The 24,777-nt window shown below is 40.1% G+C and overlaps 1 protein-coding gene across 1 annotated transcript in view; it reads left to right on the forward strand.

Annotated features, from left to right (window-relative positions):
• The window catches only part of MICAL2 (microtubule associated monooxygenase, calponin and LIM domain containing 2), a 285,377-nt gene that overhangs the window by 171,217 nt on the left and 89,383 nt on the right, over positions 1 to 24,777 (forward strand). Inside the window, exons 22-26 of the mRNA XM_074230325.1 lie at positions 2,975 to 3,082; positions 3,286 to 3,366; positions 4,473 to 4,659; positions 7,697 to 7,785; positions 9,219 to 9,315. Of these exons, the coding sequence (XP_074086426.1) occupies positions 2,975 to 3,082; positions 3,286 to 3,366; positions 4,473 to 4,659; positions 7,697 to 7,785; positions 9,219 to 9,315 (562 nt within the window). The remainder of the gene's footprint in view (positions 1 to 2,974; positions 3,083 to 3,285; positions 3,367 to 4,472; positions 4,660 to 7,696; positions 7,786 to 9,218; positions 9,316 to 24,777) is intronic.

Consider the following 24,777-nt stretch of genomic DNA (forward strand, 5'->3'; position numbering starts at 1 on the left):
TCTTTATCCATACCATGTTGAATGGAATTTAGGCTTCCTGGCATAATACCAGGACCTTTATCCCCAAACTCAGGTGTTTTTCACCCTTCTTCTTGTCCCCAAACACATTGTAGATAAGATACTCAATCCCAAAAGAGACCTGTTTGTTGCTGTTGCTTTTAGAACATCACCCTCCCACACATATCCCCATGCTCCCAGCCTCCTTCTGGCTAGATATTAATCCCTCTTCAATTCTATTGCTCATAAATTGTGATTGGAATTGCTCATAACATGGAAAAACACTGAAGTACAACCAACCAATTGTGTGACTGTTAACAGTTTATGCAGCTTTCCCTGTCCCCAGTTCACCCATGGACTCACCAAAATAAAGGAGGAACGTTTATTTCTTCATCCCTTCTCTTGAGCAGAAGTTTGCCATTACAATCATTCTTTGTTCATCAGCCTCCCTTTGGTGTTCACCATACAAGTGATTTTCTTGGTTTTGCTTGTTTCATATTCTCCACTCATATCAGTCTCCTCATGCTTCTCTGAATTCTTCATACTCAGTATTTCTTATAGAGCAAGAATTTTCCATTGTAGTCACATGCCAACCATGACCATTTGTTCAGCTATTCTCTAGTTGATTATCCACTGGGATGGATTTTTCCCAGGGTTGTTTTGTTTTGTTTTACTATGAATAGTAGAATGAGCCCTTACCCTGCCCCATTCACCCTTCCTTGTAATAAAGAAAAATAGGGGATCATTGTTTTTCCTGTCAGATTTACTTAAGTCCAGTTTTTAATGTGGGAGGGACACTTTCAGTCCCAAGTCTCATTCCAGTCACATCTCCTCTATGTTGATGGTTATAGGAATGTAAGAATGAATGCCAAGAAGTTCCAATCTCTGGTCTTGGGGTCAGAGATAAGGTTGAGGACACAGCTATTCTGTGGGTAATCTTACTGGTATTATCTAGATAATTTTTTTTCAAAGAACTTAGAAGATGAATATGTTAATTCAGTAGACTTTGAGGTCTGCCCTGGCTCTTAAGGAATAGAAACAGTTGTATTTGGATAATTAGGTATAATGAGAAGACTGAGAATCACTCTTTAGTGTGAGAACGGTCTAGGGGACTTTGGGGTTTGCATGACCTGGAACATTTCCAAAGTTCGGTGTCCTGATGTGTGTGTAGTCATTTTCTATGAGTGTGACTTAGGAGTGACCAAGTGGATGGGGTGATGGTCTGCCTCCTCATTCCCAGGCCCCTCCAGCCCTGACTTCTGATTTTCCTGCCAATATTCTTTCCACATCTTTCAGAGCTTTCATGTAGATATCGATCAAGTCTGTTCCTGCCAACATCCCATGCCATTTCTTGGCCCACATAGAGTTTGGAAATTTTCAGAGTTCTTCTTTGAAAAGTTTCTTAGCAGTGTCCCATGCATGTTGTTCTCACCTCACTGGCAAACTTGTCTTGTCTTGCAAGATGCCCAAGGAGGCAGAATGCCAGCACAAGAGAAGTGCCCAAGGGGAGGAAGGAAAAAGACTTTCCAAGGAGGAGCATGCTCTGGGAGTGGGTGTCTGAGACCAACCCTGATCATAGAGAATGGTGCAGTGTCTGGGTTTTTGTTTTTTTCCTCCGAAACTCCCATTCTCCCCATTGGTAAGACAGACTATATTTAATGCCCCCTAGTTTCTTTGAATAAAGCTTTTATATGAAGAGATGTGCAAAGAGATAAAAGATGGCATAGGGAATGGAGCATAGAGCTAGGGCATAAAGGATAGAGGATAGGGAGAAAGGACAAGAGACTAGACTCTTCATTTTCATTGCTGTGGTGAAAGAAACTCCTAGGTGAGCAAATTCCATCTACCACTTAGACAGTGTTGTCTAGTCTTTGAGCAAGATATGTCTCCATATTCACTGCATATGAATTCAATACTTGGAGCATTCCTGTAACAAATATCAGTTGTTGAATTAGGGAAGGACTCTGAACAAGTCTCACTTGCCAAATGCAATGACCTCAAGACCCCCACTCCCAATTGGTTATTAGCTAGAGGCCATATGGTTAGACCATGTCTACAAGGGATTGAATCAGGATTGAAGGCACTGTGATATAGTGGAAAGGATATTGGAATAGGTTGAACTAGTCTGAGAAGCTATAATAGTTGCTTTTATTTGGGTATGTAACTACTTAGTTGCTTTTAAGTTTGAAACTTAATAAACATGAAACTGCACTAAGATTTTGGGGACACTCTGTCTAGAACTCTAATGAACGTTTGAAGGTTTGCAAAGAGCTTTATATACATATTCCAGCAACTTGTGAGGCAGGTGTCAATTTTATCCCTATTTTACTGATGAGGAAAACTGAGGCTCAGTGGTGGAGGTCATTCAATTAGCAAATGTCTGCAGTTGAATTTGAGACAGTTTTTGAGGGTCTAACACTTGATGTAATGTTATAATTTTCTTGGCTTTCCACTGAACTTTGGGAAAAATTGGGGCAAATTGCTTCCCTTCTCTGGACTTTGGTCTTATCCTCTAAAGTGAAGTTGAACTTGGTAGTTAGTCTCTATGGGGCCATCCTTGAGAGCAACTAGGTGGTACCATGGATGGAGAATTGGACATAGAATTAAGAAGACTTCAGATAACTTTGAGATAGACCTAGAACAAGTTACAGAGAAAAGAATTATGTGTGCCTCAGTTTCCTCATCTGACTTTAAGGTCCCCTCCAGTTCTATAGCTCTGATTGCCTTCTGAGATGGTTCAATGTTGTTACAAGGCTAGCTCCACTGCATGGGATATTATTTCTTTTGGTTTAAAGCCCCGCCTCATCCCTTTCTGGGGGTGGAGGTGAAAATTCATCTGTTGCTGCTTATGTGTTTGTGTGCCTTCCTCTTCCTATCTGGTTTGCTTCTTTTCCCCCTCATGCTTAGTCTGTCCTTTCCTTGAAAGTAAACTTTCCTCTTGCTTTTTTTCTCTATCACTGCCTCTGTCACCTGGTAGATGACAGTAGGGAAAGTGTCTCGAGGAATAGGGGCAGTGGCTGAAGTTCTGGTCAATCTATATATGAATGATCACAGACCCAAGACCCAGGCTGCTTCTCCAGAGCGGGTAAGGCTGCCTCCCCCGCCACCCCCAGTAACCTTTCCCTTAAAACAAAGATGCTGAAAGGCCTTCATCCCCCTCGCACTCAGGACCCTGTTCAGAAGGGTAGACTAGCAAGACAACCTTTAGTCCTGTTTGTTCCCCTTTGATTACCATGACACTTGAAAAAGTAAATGTGCCCCCAAATTGATCATTTTGATTGAATTCAGAGCACAGTAATGGACCAAGCATCCCTCCCACCTAATTCATCTACTTCTCCAACTGAGGCCAATCCTGGCTGGAATCATCAGGTATTAAGCTAATCAAAACCACTAACTTGATTTGAGTCTAGCATCTCTTCCTTTCATCTCCCCCTCCCAATTACTAAGCTAACTGGTGTGTATTTATTCCTCTCCCCATCCCACCCCTATGGGTTTTGTGAACTCAACCTTCAGTTGTTTAATAACAAGCAATTTCAAGTAATAAACTCTCATGTGTATGTGTCTGTGTGTGTGTGGGTCTTGGGTTGAGCAGACTTTACATGCCTTCTATAAGTTACTAATATACACACAAAATAGAAAATGTCACTTTCCATTTGGTCACTTTTCGCTTGTCTTCCCTTGGACAGTATTGCTCTGTGCTCTCCATATTCAACAACATATTATTGAGGTCATGGGGAGGGAAGAAGGGCAGGGTGACCAGAAGACAAGAAAGCTTGGGTTCAAGCCTCACCTCTGACATATACTAGCTCTGTCTGAGTATGAGGAAGCTGCCATCTCCCCAGACAATTCTTAAAAATTATCCATCACAAGATGATCAGCAGATCTCACTGGAGAAGGATAGTTCCACACCAGGAGTTCCCTACTGATAAAATCTTAGGTCTGGGCAAAAAAAAAAAAAAGGGAGGGCATGTGGTGGGGAAGAATTTTTAAAAGATAGTAATTGCAGTAATCTTGGAGTAGATTCTATTTGGTGGGGAGGAGAAGAGGGGAGGGGAGAGGCATTTCTAAAGTTTTACCATGGCATAAGAATCTGACCTAGAAGGGGGGAAAGGACTATTTTTTCTGAGCCTCTTCATTTCTGGTTGCTTTTTCTGACCTCTTCAGTGACAGGAAAGAATCTGTAGTGGGCTGAGCCTTGGTGTGTAGAGACAGCATATTTGAGTTCCAGTACTGCTCTCTACTGGTCTCACCTTAGATGAATCCCTTCTTTGGGGTTCCTCATCTGTGACATGAAAGAGACTAAAATGGTATCTTGGATGTTCTTCATCAGCTTGAAGCAATAGGTTCTTTCTTCTGTACATGGACCACAACCTCCATACCAGGATATCTGTTTTTTTACTGGCCTTGGTGGTTGCAATCAAGGACTTTTCTCCTCTGACTGACTGTTTTTCTCTTTCCTTGTCCTATGTCCCCAGGGATCTTTGAGAAAAGAATTCCCCCAGAACCTGGGAGGAAGTGACATCTGCTATTTCTGTAAAAGGCGTGTGTACGTGATGGAGCGCCTGAGCGCTGAGGGTCACTTCTTTCACAGGGAATGCTTCAGATGTGAGATCTGCTCTACCACACTTCGCCTGGCTGTCTATGCCTTTGATGCAGATGAAGGTAAAGTCCTGGAGCAACCACCATAAAGGGCAACATCCTAAGAAATTCCTAAATTGGGGAAGTCTTTACAGTTCATAGACAAGTCACTCTTATGGGTATTTCTCCTGGAAGGAACTTGCCCTGGGCCTTAGCCTGGGAGCTCCCTGAGGACTCTTAATTGTGCTTATTGGGCAGGGGATTACTGCATTAGGTTGAATGGAGCATTTCTATAACCTCTGTTTATGCCTGCCTTGGACCATTATCATTTTACAAATGCCTGGTCAAGTCACTTAACCTTATGGGACCCATTCTCTAAAACTATGTGTTACAAAGAATGTGGTAGCCTGCAGTGGTAGAGACTCCTCATTCAGAAGTTACCAAGGTTCATTCCCTAGGTCAATCTTGTTATGCCCTCCAAAAGAAGGAAGAACCGGGTTCCAAGATCACCTGCATACAATTATTACTGTGGGACCCAGAGAAAGTCACTAAACCTCTCTTGGTTTTAGTTCTTATTGTACAGAATAAGTGAATTAGATTAGATGGTCGTGATAGAAGGTCCCTTCCAAAATTCTAGGTCTGTAGTCCCAAGAAGGGTTATGATTTGGTCTTCTTATGCCAGAGAAACTGCGTGGGCTCTCTATGTGTACTTACTTCTAGGTTTTTTTGTTAGTTTTGTTTTTAGGCCTAGCCAAGTTGAAGTTTGTGTAAATGTTGAGGGAGGGGAGAGGGGATTACTCTAACCTTTATGCCATTCATGAGCCTGTTTTTAGTAGTAACATCTCTACATTTTTATAACTAGAAAGATCTTGAATTTCAGGGTCATGTCAATCTTCTCCAGTTCACTGTTAATAGTTAATAGTGAATCAGAATGGAAGCTTTTACCTTTTAGGGCAGATGAAAAAAATAGATGCACATGTATTGGTAGAGAGATGGATGTGTCAATATTGGTAGGAGGGCAGATTGAGTAGATATTATATATAAGCAGAAGAATGTTATAAGCAAAGTCATAGAGAATTGAATAAATGGGGCATGCTAGGAAAGAGATTACCTCTAAAGTCTAGCTATAGCACAGTAAGGGCAGCTCAGTAGCACAGTGGAGAGATGCCACATCAACTGCTATCTTCATTAGCACAGTGCAGATCTCTTAAAGAATGTAAGTTCCCTTATGATCTCTCTCTCGCTCTCTCTCATCACCTTCAACTTAGATTAATGTATACCATGGAAACAACGTGAAGACTAACAGACTGCCTTCTGTGGGGGTGGGGGGAGGGAAGCAAGATTAGGGGGAAATTGTAAAATTAAAAATAAATAAATTAATTTTAAAAAAACTATAAATGGTTGTATTACACCAATGGCCAATAAATATCAAAATGAAAATTCAAAAAAAAAAAAAAGAATATAAGTTCCTTGAGGACAGATTTCTTCCATATTGTATTCTTTAGTGACTAGCATAGTATTTGATCTGTAGTAAAGGGCCTTTTAAAAATGCTTGTTGAATTCAAGCAAATCCTTTTCAAAAGGAAATCTCAAATTTTAAGCTTTGCTCAGTAATGTTCTCTTGGCAGAGGAAGGGGCAAATGGATGAGAGTTTCAACGGAACAAGCATTAAGTTAGTCCAAGAAGACACAGATATTTCCAATTTTTTTAAGGTTTTTGCAAGGCAATGGAGTTAAGTGTCTTGCCCAAGGCCACACAACTAGGCAATTATTAAGTGTTTAAGGCTGGATTTGAACTCGGGTACTCCTGACTCCAGGGCCCATGCTCTATCCACAGCACCACCTAGCTACCCCCCCCCCCCCACCGATATTTCAATTTAATTCATGTGGAAAGCACTTGCTAGGCATTGGGGATAAAAAGGATAAAAATGAAAACAGCCCCTGGCCTGCCATTATAAAAGGAGTTTGTAACAGTAGCAGCAGCAATGGCAGCAGCAACAACAGAGGTAGCAGTAGCAAGAACAGTAGCAACAGTAGCAGCGATGAGCAGCAGCTGCAGAGCCCAAGTAGCTGCAACAATAGTAATAGTAGTAGCAGTAGGAATAACACTAGCATTTTTATTTTGCCTTAAGGTTTCCAAAGTATTTTACATATGTTAATCTTATTTAAAGTCCTTAAAATTGACAACTCCTACACAAATGAATCATTACAATATAAATTGAGAGAAAAAGAACAATAGCAACTTAGAAGAATTGTAGCACATAGGAGAGGCACTGAAGAACTGGATAGGCCAAGTGTCTTGATTTTCTTTTTTTTTAATTTTATTTATTTAAGGCAATGGGGTTAAACGACTTGCCCAAGGTCATACAGATGGGCAGTTATTACGTGTCTTGAGGTCAGTTTGGAACTCAGGCTCTCCTGATTCCAAGGCCTGTGCTCTATCTACTGTGTCACCTAACTGCCCATTGTCTTGATTTTCAAAGTTAAGGGAGTAGAGCCTACAGACTGAAGACCAGTGAGCTTAACTTTGATTCTTGGCAAAATTCTCCATCATCTTATGAAGGGGATAGTTGGTGGCTCCCTAGGTAAGGAAACTGTGACTTCAGAAAGTTAACAATGGCTTCCTCGAGAGCAGGACATGCCAGACTAACCACATTTCTGTTTTGGCTAGAATTATTGTTCTTGTAGATAAGGGAAATGCTGTGAGTATAGTTCACCTAAATTTTGGCAATGTCTTTCATGTTCTTTCTTCAGACAAGAGGGAAATTAATATATAATTAAATGCTTTCAGACTAGATTAAATGAAAGGTATTATAGTGTTATAGATTAAGCAAAACCTGATAACTTGGAGACAAAAAAAATTCTATTTCATCACTTACCAGTGCAACACTAGGCAAGACATATTTCTCTGGGGCTCACTTTCCTGATCTGTACAATGGGAGGGTTGTATGTGATAGCTTCTGAGGCCCCATCCAACTCTAAATCTGTGAACTCATCCATGGTCAGTTTGGAAGGAAATCTCCAGTCCAATATTCCCAGAGTTTGGCACTGTCCTGGTTAATATTTTAATCAAAGAATTGTAGGTTGAATGTCATCTTCCCATTTTGATTATTTCTTTACAGGTAAATTTTACTGCAAGGCTCATTTCATTCACTGTAAAACCAATAATAAGCAAAGGAAGAGACGAGCAGAATTGAAGAGACAAGAAGAGGTAAGTTTATATAGGGAGAAAGAAGACATTTTGGGGGGATGGCTTGAAACCTTTGTCAGTTTGCCAAAGAGCAGTACTAAGAGGAGGGGCTTTTAACAGGAGCAAATAAATGACAAGGTGTGGAATCAAGGTTGGCATCTTCTATATTCTGAGCTTTTTGAGATCCCTTAAGCCCAGATTGAACCCAAATGCTGCTTCCATTTTGCTTCTGTCTAAGAAACCATAAAAACTGATGTTCCCAATAGATAATTTTACATAAGCAAAATCCCTGGGAATAGACTTGAGGACAAGTCCTCCTGAGGTCATCTTTTATCTGTATGTCATTCACTCTAACGGCTTGTCCCATACCTTTGGGGGACTCTCAGTTCATGGCTAAGTCTACCCTATACCTTCTCTTCAAAATATTCATTTTTTTCAGTTACATGTAAAACTACTCCTAAATGTTCTTTTAAAAAATTTTTGACTTTTGGAGAGGAGGTGGCGCAGTGGATAGAGCACCAGCCCTGGAGTCAGGAGTATCTGAGTTCAAATCCAGCCTCAGACACTTAATAATAACCTAGCTGTGTGGCCTTAGGCAAGTCATTTAACCCCATTGCCTTGCAAAAACCTAAAAAAAAAATTTAATTTTCAAATTCTCTCCCTTCTTCCCTCCCCCTGTCCTTCAGAAGGCAAGTAATTTGATATAGATTTTAGATGTGCAGTCATACAAAACATTTGCAGATTAGCCATGTGGCAAAAGAAAATGCAGGCCTCTCTCCCCCAAAAACCCAAAGCCAGGAAAAATAAAGTAAAAAAAGCATGTGCCAATCTGCTTACAGGGTGCTCTAATTCTAATGTTCTCTTATGAAAGCTTTTCATTCTTATTTCCTTAACACCCTTTTCTATAGCATATTGCCAAGATGCACAGCCTACCCTTCACCATAGAGACAGAAGGAAGAAATAAAGAACCCAGAGAAAGAGGTGGGGGGGGTAGAGAACATGAAAATCAGTGTAATTGCTCAGGCCCAGGAAAGGTGAATAGCACATATTTCCAAGACTTGGATATTTTGGGATTTCTTTCCTCTCCTAAATTGAAATGCATCTTTTACTAAGTAACTAAAGTTGTGTTCTATGAATTAAAAAAGACCTTCACTAATAGACTATAGCTTAATATCACTTACTGAATTTTTCTGGACCTCAGTTTCCCCAGTTTTTAAATTAGGAATTCAACCAGATGACTTAATAAAGGCCTTCCTACTCTACATCTATGATCCTATGAATATTTTAATGGTCCCATTGTCTAAAGGTCATTTTTGCCAAGTCATTTTCATATTCATCTTCTCAGGTGGTTTGGTCTATGGTTCATCTTCACTGGTTCTGAAAACCCTCTGTCTGTCTGAGTATTCCTTCATTCTGACTCAGGAATCAACACTTCTCTTTATTCTGTTTCTAAGGAGGAAGCAAAGGAGAAACAGCAGGAAGCCAAGTGGCCAGATCCTTCCCCTGAAATTCTTGGTCCTGCTATCAACGACCAAGAAGCCAGCCCGCCAGGTATCATGACTTCCTTCTTTAGGAAAGCGTTATGCTGGCCTGCTAGGGTGACAAGGGATCTCCTTGGCATACCCAGAAGCCTCTGTAACAGGATACCTGGGTTTCTTCGTGAGACCACCCTCCATTTCAGGGACAATGCTTATAACTACTGCTATATGTATGAACTTCTGAGTCTTGGGGTACCTTTCCTCTATGTGCTTTTTGAGGTTCTGATGGACATATACAGAGAGTCAGAGTCCCCTCTCCAGAGTATGCATGATTGGGTTCAACGATCCTTCTGGGTCAAACTCAGATGAAGTTTCTATTATTGTATGCTCTATTTTCTCCCCAATACAGTTTTTCCCAAAGTGCCTGTGATATTCCAAAGTGTAAAATTGCAGTATTTTTGCAGTTTGCTAGTACTCTGAATTTCAAACTATTTTCAGTCGAGTTAGAAACACACGCAGGGAGCCATCCACCTCAGCCTTGTCCAATGAACATGACAGATGTAGATGTCCTCATGGCGCCAATGTGTAGGATTTAGATGAAGGATGTTTTGATAGCCTTGTATTCTTTTTATCATGATAATGAGCCATATTTCTGGGTTTACATTTCAAGTTTTAATAGACAAGACAGAACCTTTTTCTTTTTAAAAAGGTGGGGTTTTTTTTGTATTTTTTAGGGTTAAAGTGGGTTTGATCGGGTGGGGGGAGGGTGTTATGTTAGGGAACTGGGGATTTGTCACTTGGGTGATTTTTAGCTTTGCTGTAGATTTTAAGGTTTACCACTTGTGCAGATGATGATGTGATATTTTTAAAACAACAGCTCATAAATGAGCATGCCACCTCCTGGCCAGTGGCTTCCAAGTTACTTGTTCACATAAAGCAGTTAAAAAATGTTCCTAAATCTCTATCCCTGAAGAATAAGAATGTGGACAAGCAGCGTGTAATTAAAATAGTGTGGTCCAAGAAGAGTTCAGTGGGACAATAGTAGTAAACTATTCTCTCAGAATTAGAAGGATTTCTTTTCTCCTTGTTCGTGACTTGAAATATAAGATTTTTTTCCTTTCCCCAAACCCCAACATGTCAGTGCATAAAAGCAGCAGATGAATTATTAGCACCCAAACATCCACTAGTAAAGCCAGGTGATGGTTGGGTTCTAGTTCTAAGCCCAAGGAGTCCAGGAGCCTTCTGGCATCATATCCATTGAGACAGAGACTCAGTTGGAATTAGTCATAAATCTTTAGGGGTAGGGGGCAGAGAGCAAAGAAGCCAAGCCCCAATTCTTACACTGGAGAATAAATGCCAGCCCAGATTCTGTTACTGAATACAGATCCTGTGATATACTTATGGATGGAACAGTGTCTGGAAGTAGGCTTCTCTGCAGGTAATATCTGTCCTCAGTACAAGGAAAAATTTCATTTAGAGGCAGCATGGTCTAATGAAGAGAGTCAAGAGAGAGAGCCAAGTTCAAATCCTACCTCTGATATTTACTAACTACAGGACAAGTCAGTCAGTCCAGTCTTATTTTTGTTATTTATAAAATGAAGGGAGTTGGATTTGATGACATATAAATTTCCTCCCAACTTGAAGTAGATGATTATCTCACCATATTTATTTAGGCAAAGAGTGATTATGTCCTCTGGTCTGGAAAAACCTTAATACCCTCTCTTTATAGACAAAATAAGATGTGGAGTTGAGTAATTATTCATTAAGGTTCTTGCCCATAAATTCACTTGGGAAGAAAAAGGCTTGAGGCCTTGACTACATTTTTAAAATTGGCTGTCAACATTGCTTAAACTATTTGGAAAATTACACAGCCCCTGTGGTCCATTTTGCCTGTGTAGACATGGCTCTTCATACAGGACCTGGTCCATGGTAAACTCTCTGTAAAAACCTGCTGATTGATGAGTTGGTTGAGTCAAAATGGACTTCTGATGCCAAGTCCTCTCCCATTCTTATTTTCCCTAGAATTAATGATGCTGCTTTAAGCCCAATTGAATTTTTTTTTAGCTCGTTATCTTACGTTAACCCCTATTTGGAAAACTTAAAAAGTTTTAGGACTAGACAGCCTCAATTGACTTCCTTGGGTCTCCTTCAATGACTTTGAAGGACCTATGGAAGAATGAGGGGCCTGGCAGTCTTTTTGAGTCTGTGGCCAAATCTTAGCTACAGGGGCCCAGTGGAGACTATTAGCAACCTCTGATTATTGGAAGAGGTGGCCTTGTCCAGTTTTCACAAGGACTTCAAGGTTGTAAGGTGGACCCTTCACTTGTTGCACTTTTGGGAGCTACCAAAATCACATAGCTGTTCAACTTAGGGATTTCAAAAACTATTTATTCTCAAGATGATAATGCACACACATTTCTTGTGGGTATGTTGCTCTTCATGACTTCTATCTGCCTTCCATCTTGAAAATCGGTTTGTAGTTAAAGTGTGTCATAGATGACTTATTTCTGAAGATTTGCATTTTTTTCCCACAAGTCTCATTGACAGCAATAAAAGAGGGCTTTTCTAAGCTGTCACATACTGAGCCAAATGGTGAGATGGGAAATAAAGATGTAGTGGGAATTGCAAGATCCTGTAATGTATGCTCCTTCCAAGAAATGAACCTTCCTGGTGTGGAGAAATAAGAAAGGCATATTCAGGGTGAGGGTGGAGGTGCTTTAGAATTAGTAAAAAATTATTACCAAATAATTATTGGGTGGGAGTAAGTAAAAAATTATTGCCCAAAAATTGATTCCAGAGGGAACTGGGGGAGATATTTGTTGGCATTTACAACTATCTTGTGCTGATATCAATAATATGGAATATTTATCTATCATTTGAGCTTCAGGATGAGAGCTTAATATCTAATTAATAAACATTTATTAAGTACCTTCTGTATACTAAGCATTATTGCATAGTAGTGGAAAGACAGAGGTAGAAAATGAGATAGTACCTGCCTTCCAGGAGCTTCTATTCATCAGAAAGGTTCATATCTTGAAGAATTAGTAAGTTTTGACTTGGAGGCAATTTCACCCTTCTAATGATTTCCATTATTTCTAAACCTCTTATGTTTTCTCTGTCCCTTAACTAAACTCTCTCTCTTCTTTCTCTTTCCAATGTCTCACTCCTATCTTCAGTTCTTTACAACATTCCAGTGTTACCACCTATCCTTGGCTGACACCTTTCTGCTCAGAGGTGACTGGTCTTCTTGCCTACTGTGAGCACCCACTATTAACCCCAAATATGCTTCAAGTGCAGCTTTACCCCTCCTTCCTTCCTCCAACGGTGTTGATTGGAACATCTAGAGTGCCTCACTTTGTAGTGAATTGTTGTTGGGGTGTGGCCAATTCATAAAGCATGATACAGGGTGGGATTCAAAAACCAGCTGCTGGTTTTGGAAGAATGCTTCCCTTCCCCGGCCCCTCTGGCATTGCATGTCAATGTTTTTTTGCATGCTTTCCCAAGCCAACTAGCCATGTTTTAATATCATAACCAGTCTACCTTCTTTGAAGGTACTAACTACAGGGCCAGGAGTGAAATCCCCACCATTGTTCAAAAAGGCCTAGCTTTTTGACAAACCCCTCTATACAACCGTAGAAACAATTTTTCCAACTGTAAACTGGCTTGAATTAAAAGACTTTTGGCATCCATGACCAAAACTGTAGGTTTTGCTCGGTTGTTAAAGAAGTACTCTGTGATTTGAAGCTGGGTTAAGATAATTGCAGTTCCATCTTAGCATCTTTCTAAACCACAAAGGAGCTTTGGGGATTTTGTGTACTTCCTTTATGGACATATGAAGGATGGAGCTTTCGATCATAGCTCAGAAAGACTAAGATAGTCTAGGAAGCTTAGTTCAGAGCAAGAGGCCTCAAAGGCCAAGGAAATGTTTTTGACACAGTCAGGCCATATGTAACAACAGTTGGATTAAGAAACCTGGGAGTTCCTCAAGGCCCTTACAAAAGGCCATTTCCCTGCCAATGTATTTATTTGTAGCAGCAAAGCAACCAATGTGAATGTGCTCTTTTTGAAATGAATTGAACTATTCCCTAATAAATAGAGAGCCAGGCCTTCTTCAACCCTGCTTTGTGTGTTGCCTGTCCATCCTTGGAAGCACATCTCTGTTTCCAAGGTCCTTTGAAGACATGCATGTTGGCCCTAGATGGACTTGTGACCTGGTTCTGCCTTTTCAAACTGTCAGCTGGTGCTACCTTCCTCTCATTTATCTTCCGTTGCAGAGTCCTCTTCTCTCTAAAGAATGCCAACCAAAGATTCTGTCCTTCTCATCTGCAACCTTTCTAGCTTCCCAAACCTCCTGTGACACATTTTATGACTTTTGGTGACTTTGAGACATGTTCTGTATTTAACTGTTCACACAGAACCCTGTATTTTGCACACCCTAAATATTGTTTAGCTTTATTTATGGTATTTGATGCTGTAAATGAAAATAAATGTGGTTCTTTGTAAACCTGTGTTTCCTCTCTTCCTTTTGAAATGGGATTTTTTTCCCCTAAAAACATGGCTCCATGAACTGATTCTGGGCTTCAGCCTTCCCTTAAGCTACTGAGGGCGTCACCTGCACTTGCTGGTAGCCTGGACTCTTGGGGCTATGCTTGGGTGTTTAACAAAGGAAATATTACCCTGAGGTAATATTTGGGCAATGTTGCCAATGTTCTCAACGAGGCACTCTGCTCTCTTTCCTCATACCTTATCCTTTTCTATTGTCAACATTGGAGATATTATTTGATTGGTGGTAGATCTTATACTTTCTTAGTATTAGGCTCAGCAAAGCCATTTATGCCCAAGCTGTATTGGTATTGCCACCCTAGCTTTGTTTATCACCCACAGGAGAGATATAAGTGCTATGAATTTCTTTCAACAGGTATATAATGTGTATGTCCAGTATAGTTAACACTAGTTTTAGAAATCTTCACTAATAGCTGATTACTGGTAAAAGGAAAGAGGAGAATTTGGGTGGGGGGGGGGGAGGCAAACATTAGCTAAGAGCAGGAGGCAGTTCAGAATCAAAAGGTCAGATTTGTGCCATTCTGTCTCATCTGGGCTTCCTCCAAGGATCATTAGCAGCAAACCTTCAGTTCCCTGTGCATTTGAAATTTAATTAGGATTAAATGTAAAATCCTTCACTTGGGTTCAAAAAATCAACTGCATAATTGTAGGATGAGGGAATGACCAGCCAACAATTCAAGTGAAAAGTTCTGGGTGTTATATTGGATTTCAAGCTCAATATGATTCAACAATGTGGCACAAGAACAAAAGAACATGAACTCTTTTTTTCCCCAACAAAGTTTTTATTTTATTTTTTCTAATTACATACAAAGATGGATTTCAATATTCATCCTTTAGCAAGTTTTTGAGCTTCACATTTTTCTATCACACTCCCTTCCCTCCCCACTCTCCATGGCAATGAACAACATATAGGTTGTTCAGCTACAATCGTGTTTAATATTATTTCAAATTAGTTGGATTCTGAAAGAAGAATTAGACCTAAGGGGGAAAACTATGAGAGAGCAAGAAACAACAAAAATGAAGTTTTTAAAAGTGAAAATAGTATGCTTTACTCTGCAACAAATGAAAGTACATTGTTCAAGATTAAGGGATAATAACTACATCCTACTCTAGTGGTGAGGGAATGTTCAATGTCTTCATGTTCTTAGTTATGCTGGATCCAGTTTGAACTAGTTCCCAAAACCTAATTGTTAAATTTTCATTGTGAGCATGTGTAACTTGAAAATCAGCAAATGTTATGAATCAGGGCTTAATTTATTTTTTGCAGATTTTCTAGATTTCAGAAAGTGATAAAGGAGATGTTAAACAATGCAGATTAAATTTACAGAGGTGTAGGGTCTACTCTTTTTTCCTTAGTGAACTGCTTGTTAAACATTTACCAGCACATTCCTGCCTACAGGTTGTCAGAATAGGTAAGAAATTAGACTCTTCATTTCAACAGGTACAATTATTTTTTAAAAAGGCAGTCATCCATGATGTAAGAGGAAACTACTTTACAATTTAAATGGTCTTAAAATGGAATGGGATGAGGCAGCTAGGTGGTAGAGTGGATCGATCACCAGTTGTGGAGTCAGGAGGACCTGAATTCAAATTTGGGCTCAGTCACTTTACCAGCTGTGTGACCCTGGACAAGTCACTTAATCCCAATTGTCTAAAAAAATAAAGAATAGGATGAGATGAATTAGCAAGTAATTAAGATAGTAGAAGGGAAGTCTGAAGAATCTCCCTTAAGAATTCAATCTGTTGTGAACAGATCTTTCCACAAAGCTCCTGACTGCTTTCCACAGGTTTCCACTTGGATTCATTAGAAGGTATGGATCAAAGGAAAGAGCTCCCGTCTCAGAGTAAAACAAATTGGATATTAGTCCCAGTTCTACCACTAAGTCTGAAATATTATAAGAATCAGGTAGGATAATAGACATGAAAGGGAAGGGAAAGGGAAGAAAATAACAGTTCTGTAGCCCTTCTGTTTGCCAGAAACTACACTAAGTACTTTACAAATATCGTCTCATTTGACCCTCACAACTTTGGGTACTGTTATTATCTCCACTTCACAGATGAGGTGAACAAAAGGTAGGTGACTTGCCCAAGGTCACACAGTAAGTATTGGAGGTCAGATTAGAATTCAGGGCTTCTTGACTTCAAATCCACTATCTACTGCAAAGCACATTCAATAAAGTTGAAAGTGATATACAATCTATGGTACCAAAAAATTAGCTTTTTGCAGACTTTCAGCTGAATATTTTTTTTTTGCAATTTCATCTCTATATAATAGACTTTAAAGCCCCCACTAATGGTTCTCTTGTTTTGAGTTATGACACAGCAAGCCATAAACCACATAAGACTCAGTATAGTCTTTGGGAGATTGGAAGTAATAGGAAATGCTGTATGCAATGTCTTAGTTAATGAATCCTCTGAGAAGGAAAGACCAAAAGAAGGAGATCCCTGGTATCACAAGATCCTCCTGGAAAGCATGCCAAGCCAGATTGGTGTATGCCATGGCTCTCAACAGTGGTATTTGTCATTTAACTGTCCGTGTGCAGAGCCTTGTGGAACAAGACTCATTTCAGCACAACTTTGCTAGAAGTAAACAGAACTGACTTGTCCACAAAATGGGTGAGGTGGGGGCTGTGCAGAAATGGATCCAGGAGGGAGTATTAGTTGTATATCCACTAAAACAGACATCTCATCAGTGCCCAATCTAGGCAAACATTTCTGAGAATTATTGAGAAATATTCTGGCTAGGGGGACTGTATCATCTAGAACACTAATATTTCTTGGAGCTCTTGAATGACTGGTCATGGAAGGGAGTAGACTAATCAAAGAAGAAAGCAAGTATTCCTTTCTCTACCCCTATCAAGGTTAGTAAAACAATTTATTCATTTTCAATTTAATAAACATTTATTTAGTAAACACTATGCTAAGTACTGGAGTGGGAAGGGGAATGGAGAAGAGGCAAAAGCCATGTCCTCAAGAAGCTTAAAGTCTAATGGGAGCAATAATACACAAGCAAATATATGTGAAGCAAGTTATATACAGGAAAAATAGGAAATAATTAAAAGCGGAAAAACCCTAGAATTATGAGGAGTTGGGGAAGACTTCCTGTCAAAAGTGGGACTTTAAGGAAACCAGGAAGGACAGTAGTCTTGAGTAGAAGAGGGAGAGAATTCTAGGCATGGGAATGGCCAGAAAAAATGTCCAGAAATGAGAGATGGAGAGTCTTGTTTGTGGAATAGCCAGGAGACCAGATTGAAGGGAAACATGACGGGAAGTAAGATGGAGGAAGGCTGGAAAGGTAGGAAGGGGCTAAGTTATAAAGGGCTTTGAATGTCAAACAATTTTTTTATTTGACTTTGTATTGTAGGCAATAGGGAACCACCAGTTTTATTGAATAAGTGTGTAGACATGATCAGACTTGCATTTTAGAAAAAAATCAGTTTAGTGGCTGAATGGAAAATGGATTTGAGTGGGGAGAAATTTGAGTCAGACAGAATCACCAACAGGCTATTTCAGTAATCAAGGGGTGAGGTGAGGTGATGAGAGCCCATACCAGGGTAGTGGCAATGTCAAAAGAGAAGAGGGGACACATTCAGAAAAGATGTTGCAAAGGTGAAATCCATAGACCTTGGCAACATCTTGAATATTGAGTGTGAAAGACAGTGAAGAGTGCAGGTTCACTTCTAGGTTGTGAATATGAGGGATTGGGAAGTTGGTGTTGCCTCCACTGTAATACAGTGGGAAGGATAATGAATTCAGGTTTGGACATGTTGAGTTTAAGATGTCTTCTGAATATCCACTTTAAGATGTCTGAATGAAACTGGAGTCCAACTGGAGATACAAGAAGGTTAGCAGAGGATTGGGGCAAATTGATTCACTCTGATTTGGAAAGACAATGAAAGATTTGGAAACCAAAAGAGCTCAACTTAAATCTGGTCTCTGCTGTTTACTGGCTTTGTAACCTTGAAGTTACCTAATCTCTCTCAGACTCAGTTTCTTCATCTGTAAATATGAGTGTAATTATACCTACCCTCCCTCACAGATAATAGATGTAAAAGTATTGATAAAAATGAAGAATCACCAAAAAAAGAATAACAAAGGGAAATGGTGCAGGCTGATATCTTTTCTTCCTGGGTTGACCAGGTTAGGATCATAGAAAGATCTACCAGTCCACTCCCCCCTACACACTCTTTGTATCCTGAGTCCGGGAGGTTGTGACTTGCCCAGAGTCACTGAGAGGCAGAGTTAGGATTCAAAACCTGGAACTTTTAATGTCAAATACAATAATTTTCTTTTTATTTTCATTGTACCAAACTACCTTTTTATTATGCTCTGGATAGGCAGGGAATACAAGTGTCTGTCAACTCCTTTGTTTTTAAAAAGTTTTTTCCAATGCAAGTTTATCCAGTTGGTTCTTACCTTAAATGTCAGAGGAAAGCAAGAGACCCCAACATTTCAGTCAGTTCCATGGATTCAACCAAATGCCTCCATTTGACCTGTCCTCATTATTGTTCAAAAGTTTCCCTTTTGAACCAGATCATTTCCTGAACCCTAATCATTGAGTTCTGAACAAAATTCTTACAGCCCCTTTGTCCAGTCCACAGGGGAACTTGGCTGTGGTTTGTCATCACCTTACCCAGTCTATGAAGATCCCATACTCTGTTGGTGCTACTCTGTTGGACACACCTTACCCAATCTATGAAGATCACATTCTGTTTGGTTCTACTCTTTTGGACACTGGGTTCTTCCTAAAGAATAGGAGGGCAATTCCCCTTGGGTTAAGGGGGTGTGGTGAGATGGCAGCTTGTGAAGGTTAAGGAAATCAGAGCCTCAGCTCTAATGATGGTTATTCCTGGCAGGATGACTTCTCAAATCCAGAAAACTTGGTTATCACCATCAGAGGTCTAGTTTGATGACTTGTGTAGTATTCTGTCTCTTAACCCTAAATCTCAAGGGCAGCAGCTATATAGTATAAAGTATTGTGATAGAAGCAGTACCGGGCTTAAAACAAAATCAAAAGCCAAAAAAATCAAGATTCAAATCCTAGCTCCACCATTTCCTAGACCATGGGAAGGCCATTGAAACTCTTTTGCCTCAGTTTCCTCATCTTTAAAATGGGATTTTTATTTGCCCCCTCTACCTCCCAAAGTTGTTTTGAGGAGAAAGCTTTGTAACCTTTTAAATGACTTTAGAGATGTGAGCTATTAGCATGAGTACTACATTAACTATGCACAGATTTCTAAGGGCTTCCTGGGGTGAGCTTCCCAAGCGGTGAACTAGGTGAACTAGGTTTCATGTCTCACTTGCCTTGAGTGACCATCCTGAACTTGGTCTAATCAATTAGATAAGAGACTTTACTGTTTGCATAGAGAGTCATAAGCAGAATATTGACCTTGGAGTCAGGAAAGGCCTGAAATTGAATCCTATCACTTACATTCTGCAGGTAGGTGCTGTGGTGGATAGAGCACCAAGTCCAAAGTCAGAAAGACCTGAGTTCAAATCTAATTTCAAACACTTATAGAGCACCAAGTCCAAGGTCAGAAAGACCTGAGTTCAAATCTAATTTCAACCACTTACTGGTCATGTGACCTTGAAAGGGGCAGTTAAATGGCACAGTGGAGAGAACACTGGCTTTGGAGTAAGGAGGATGAGAGTTTGAATCTGGCCTCAGATACTTGACTCTGCTTTCCTGGAGAACAATCTCATCCAAGTTGGGATTTAATAAAGGATTATAGATTTCTACAGCTCAGAGGTCAACTCATCCAACTGCCATTTTACAGATGAGGAAACTGAGAGGAAAGGGAAGGAAAGAGAATGGAATAAATATCTGTAAAGAGCCTATTATGTGCTTTAAAATAATTGTTTCATTGGATTCTTACAACAGCCCTGGCAGGTAGGTGCTATTTCTTATCCCTTTTTTACAGTTGAAGAAACTGAGGCAGACAGAAGTGAAATGATTTAATTGGATCACACAGCTAATAAGTATATGAAGCAGATTGGAACTCAGGTCTTCCTGAGTTGCTTCCTGAGCTGCTCTTCCAGCCACCTCAACTGAGGTCAAAGTGTTGTCATAGAGATTTGGTTAAAAATGAATGAATTCATATACATCCCTGGATTTAAAATTGCTCAAGATTTATTATAGATGGCTGCAAAGAGTACAGATGAGAGAGAGAGACAGAGACAGAGACAGAGAGAGAAAGTCTCCAGGGGAGTTTAGGCCAGGTTTTACTCATTCTCTGGGTACTAAAGGGTCTGGAGACTGAGGGCAAAGGGGAAATCCTTCCCGCTCTTATGTGACAAACCAGGTAAAAGATTGGAAGCTGGGAGTTGGGAATGAAGAGCCAGGTACAAATTTTACATTTAACAATGGAATAATAGGAATCAATTTACATTCCAAGAGCAGACAATGTTTTACATTTTTACAAAATTTAACAGTAAAGAATTATAAAATTTGTTTCTAATTACAAATTTCCTATATTCATAATTTCCTGCATCAAAAGGATGCGTATTGATCAAGATCCCATTGGTGATAAATATCAGAAGAAATTTGAATTAGGGTTTCTAACTTTCCACTGTAAATCTGATGGGTTCAAATGAAATTGAGGGTTTTGGGGGAGAAGCCATGAAAGTGACTTTTCTCAGTAGATCAATAAATATATTGGTTTGTGGTTTGTGCCTTTTACAGGATAGTTCCTGTGCCAGGTCAGAACTCTTTAGTGGATTTCCCTGAAAAAGCTAAACAATGATTTCTATGGGCCCCAAATGAATCCCTACTCCATCACCTTTTGCTGTCATTTGACCATGCTGACTGTTCCTGTCCCTCACTGACAAGTCCCCTCATTTTCTGTTCTGGTGAGGCAGCCTGTTGGGAGAATTATGTAACCCTGGTTCCTCCATTTTCTTTGCAAGTTGCCCATCCAAAGAAAGAAAAAAAGAATTCCTACTTGTGTCCCATTTTGTTTACCCAAACTTCAACATAGCCTTGAGAAATAGATATGTAAATAGGATGACCTGTTTTACTACTGAGGACACTGAGGCCTTATAATCCCATTTCCGCATTTTACAGATCAGACAACATAAGACTTAGACCTAGAAAGTGACTCAAAGTAGTTGGTAGTTGGGTAGATTATTATGATTATGATTATTATGATTATGATTATGATTATTATTTTATAATTATGGTTCCATGGAAAGAATGTGGAATATGGAAGACCTGGGATCAAATCTGTCAGTCACTAGCCTTGTGACCTTGGGGAAAGTCACTCTATCAATAACTATAACTCCAACCTCCCAGAATTGTTGGGAAGCTCAAATGAGATAATATTTGAAAAAGGCTTCATGCCTGTTTAAAAGGGTACTTAGTAAATAGTTCTTCTCTTTCCTTATTCCTCTTCCCTAAGGTCACAGAACTGGAATTCTAAGGCTGAGACTCTCTTCACTCCATTGTCTTAGTGAGACTCTCACTCTTTCTTTGGAGATGTTGGGTCCCTGAGGGTGGGCTGAGTAAAGGGTCCAAGGCTGCTAGATTGAAAAGGGAAGAAATACAGCTTTAAATGAGCAATTATATTTACAGAAATTATTAAGGTTAATGTTCCTATTTATAAGGATATCTGGTTTAGGGCAAGACTACCAGATCTTGGGGCTAGTAGCCTTGTTCTCTTTCTTGTTCAGGAGCTAGTCCCTAGTTCTGGGAGGTGGGATACAGTTAGGTCCTTCTAGGAGTCCAAGGGTCTTCACCTTGCTTGCTTGATTAATGAAATCATTCTTGGCAAATACTTTTGTTCTAGTCCAGGAATTTCACCACTAGTGAGCACAATACGGATATCTTCAGCCATACCTTTTAACCATGATGCCAGTTCTGAAAACCAACTAAATAGAACTGGGATCGTATTCCATTATTCCTAGTGACTTGGGCCTGCTTTGAATACTTCAATTTTTTCAAAATAAATAGAGCCAGAACAAAAGCATTTGCCAAGAATGTTTTCATTAGTCAAGAACAAAAGTTGGATATTTCAAGATGATCAGATACTTTCATAGTTCTGACCATAAACCATGTCAACTAAAGTTCCAGTGGTCATTACTCCCATGATCCACCAAGCAACTTCTGGGAAACCAAAATCTTTGGGTTTGGGGAGTATGGTTGCAGAGCTGAGTAGATCAATCATCTTACTGAAAATTAGACCATTGAGAGACAGATTAGCCATGCTGTGTTGTCACAAAGTTGTTGCCAAAAATCACCATACTGATGTTATGTCCAGCATTGCTGGGGTGCCAGGATGCCTTGATGATATGAGAGGGAAACCGTATCCATAAAGCCAAGGACTCCCACAGGTCATCCAGACATCACCAGAAATCCTGTATCCTATCAGATCAGACCAAGTGGCAAAATGGTTCTGGAAAAGGCAGTGGGAAGAAAGTCTTTACACAACACTCTCCTCACTAAATAAACATAATATACAAGTCATATTATTATGACTATGATACATGATCCTCTAACTGCTATTACTACCCTACTTGCAGATGAATCTCCTGGAAACCTATAAGTTTACTTTGGATCATAACAATCAGAACATCAAAAGACAGAGAATTGAAAAATTACTTTAGAAATCACCTAATCCAGCAGTATCAAATTCAAATAGAAATGGAGCCCTTGTAGGCAGCATATTGACTTAGAAAACTACAAATTAACATTATCTTTGTTGTTTTGTATTTTAATTTTTTTTTGGCTAAATATTTCCCAATTACGATTCCCAGTAACAATATGCAATTTTAATCTGATTATGACTGTATCAGGGAATTTGACATTTCTATCTAATCCATTCTCAATTTATAATGAAGGGAACTAAGTGCCAGGGAGGGGAAGTGAATGGCCCAGGGTCAAGCAGAACTGGAATTTGACCCTAGGTCTTCTGACTCTTTTCATGTTATACAGTAGAATCCCCAAAGCAGAACTGTGGCAATTGCCTCTTGTCTGAGGAAGGATTGGTCACCCTGACAGTAATGAGGTGATCCGAAGAAAAGAGCTCATGCTCTGTTTTCAGTCTTTCCAAGGATTCCTAAAAGATAGCAATCCTAGAATGGGCTGGGAAAGAAAATGATCCCTACAGGGGCGGCTAGGTGGCATAGTGGATAAAGCACTGGCCCAGGAGTCAGGAGTACTTGAGTTCAAATCCGGTCTCAGACACTTAATAATTACCTAGCTGTGTGGCCTTGGGCAAGCCACTTAACCCCATTTGCCTTGCAAAAATCTAAAAAAAAAAGAAAAAAGCAAATGATCCCTACAGAGCCCCTGGCATTTTTCATGTATCCTAGAGGCTGATGGGACCTGGTTGATAGAGAGTCACTAGAAAAGGAATCTCTTCTTTGAGTGAATCCTGATCTTGACCTGTAATGTTGCCCGTTTTATTACCAATAAATATCTAATACCTTGGGAACAGCTAGATGGCACAGTGGAGAGAACACTGGTCTTGGAGTCAGAAGGATGGGAGTTCAAGTCCAGCCTCAGATACTTTCCACTTACTAGCTGTGTGACCTTGGGCAAGTTGCTTAACCCTGATTGCCTCGCATCCAGAGCCACCTCCAGTCATCCTAATTCATATTTGGCTCTGGAGGAGAAAATGAGATTAGTGACTTAGCACAGCCCCCCCCCCCCCAATCCAATTCACTTGTAAGTTATAGCATCACTTCCCTGGTGTCATGGTTTTCTTTGAAAACAAAGGACAAAAAACCCCACATCATCAATACCTTAGGAAGGCAGTTATCATCCCCATTTTACAATCGACAAAACTGATGCAAACAAGGGCTATGTGACTTGATCAGGGTCATACAAATTATCAGTAAATTATCAGACTGGATTTGAACTCAGGTCTTCTTGATTCCAGGTCCAGTTCTCTATCCATTGTATTACTTAGCTGTCCAAGAAGGGGACCAAGACCTCTGACACTTTTCACTTTGGCTGCTGACATTTAGCATATGGGACAAAGAAAGAGGTTAAGTGATTTGTCCAGAGTTCTATTGATAATAAATATTTCAAGTGGAGTTGGACCCAAATTTTGCTCATTTCAAATCTAGGGCTCTGTCTACTATGCATACATCCTTTCAGTGTTTGAGAGGCCCCTGACCCTGCCTACTTTTCAATCACATCAGGACCACTGTTGCAAGGAAAAAACTGGAATTCAGGGCCAGGGTTCTTTGAGAGATGCACCTAAGGATCATAGATTTTCAGGTGGAGTTGACTTCTGACATTATCTAGCCCAACCCTTTCATTTTACAAATGAAGGACCTGGCTTAGAAAAATTAAGTTAAAATGTCTAATGACATATAAGAAATAAAAAGCAGAGTCAGTCATGGAACCTGGGTTCTCTTGACTCCAAATCCAACACTTTTCCCCATGTTGCAATATTGTCTGAAGGTGATTTTGCTGACTGATAACTTAAAAATTTTTTTTTAAAAGGTCTGAGGTTCAAATGTAGTTGAGGGAAGCCCTTCATACTACTCTGTCTGACCACCCTTGTTCTAAGCTCTCCTTTCCTCACCAATCATGGAGACAAGGAGGTGGCACTAGCTTTCCCCCTTTCTTCAACCCTTTGTGTGGCCTCCCCTTCTAGGCTGCTTTTCTAGTCCCTGCTATCTGATTTCATCAAGAGTTCTACATGGGGGGGGAAGTGAGGGAGCAGCTGCTGGCATAGTAGATCAAGCACCAACCCTGGAGTCGGGAGGACCTGAGTTCAAATCCAGTCTCAGACACTTGACATTTACTACCTGTGTGACCTTGAGCAAGTCACTTAACCCCATTGCCTTACCCCCCCCAAATACTATATAAATGTTGGCTATTATTTTTTTTAAAAAAAGAAATGTTGGGGGGGGGGATGGAGAACTATACTGCCATTTGCCTGGGGTCTGATCCACTAGGGGCAACCCTGCCCAAGGAGAGCTCCTTACATAGCAGCATCTAGGAGCCGCCTCTTCACTTCTC

The sequence above is a fragment of the Macrotis lagotis genome, chromosome 3, assembly GCF_037893015.1.
Source record: "Macrotis lagotis isolate mMagLag1 chromosome 3, bilby.v1.9.chrom.fasta, whole genome shotgun sequence".
Lineage (NCBI taxonomy): Eukaryota > Metazoa > Chordata > Mammalia > Peramelemorphia > Peramelidae > Macrotis > Macrotis lagotis.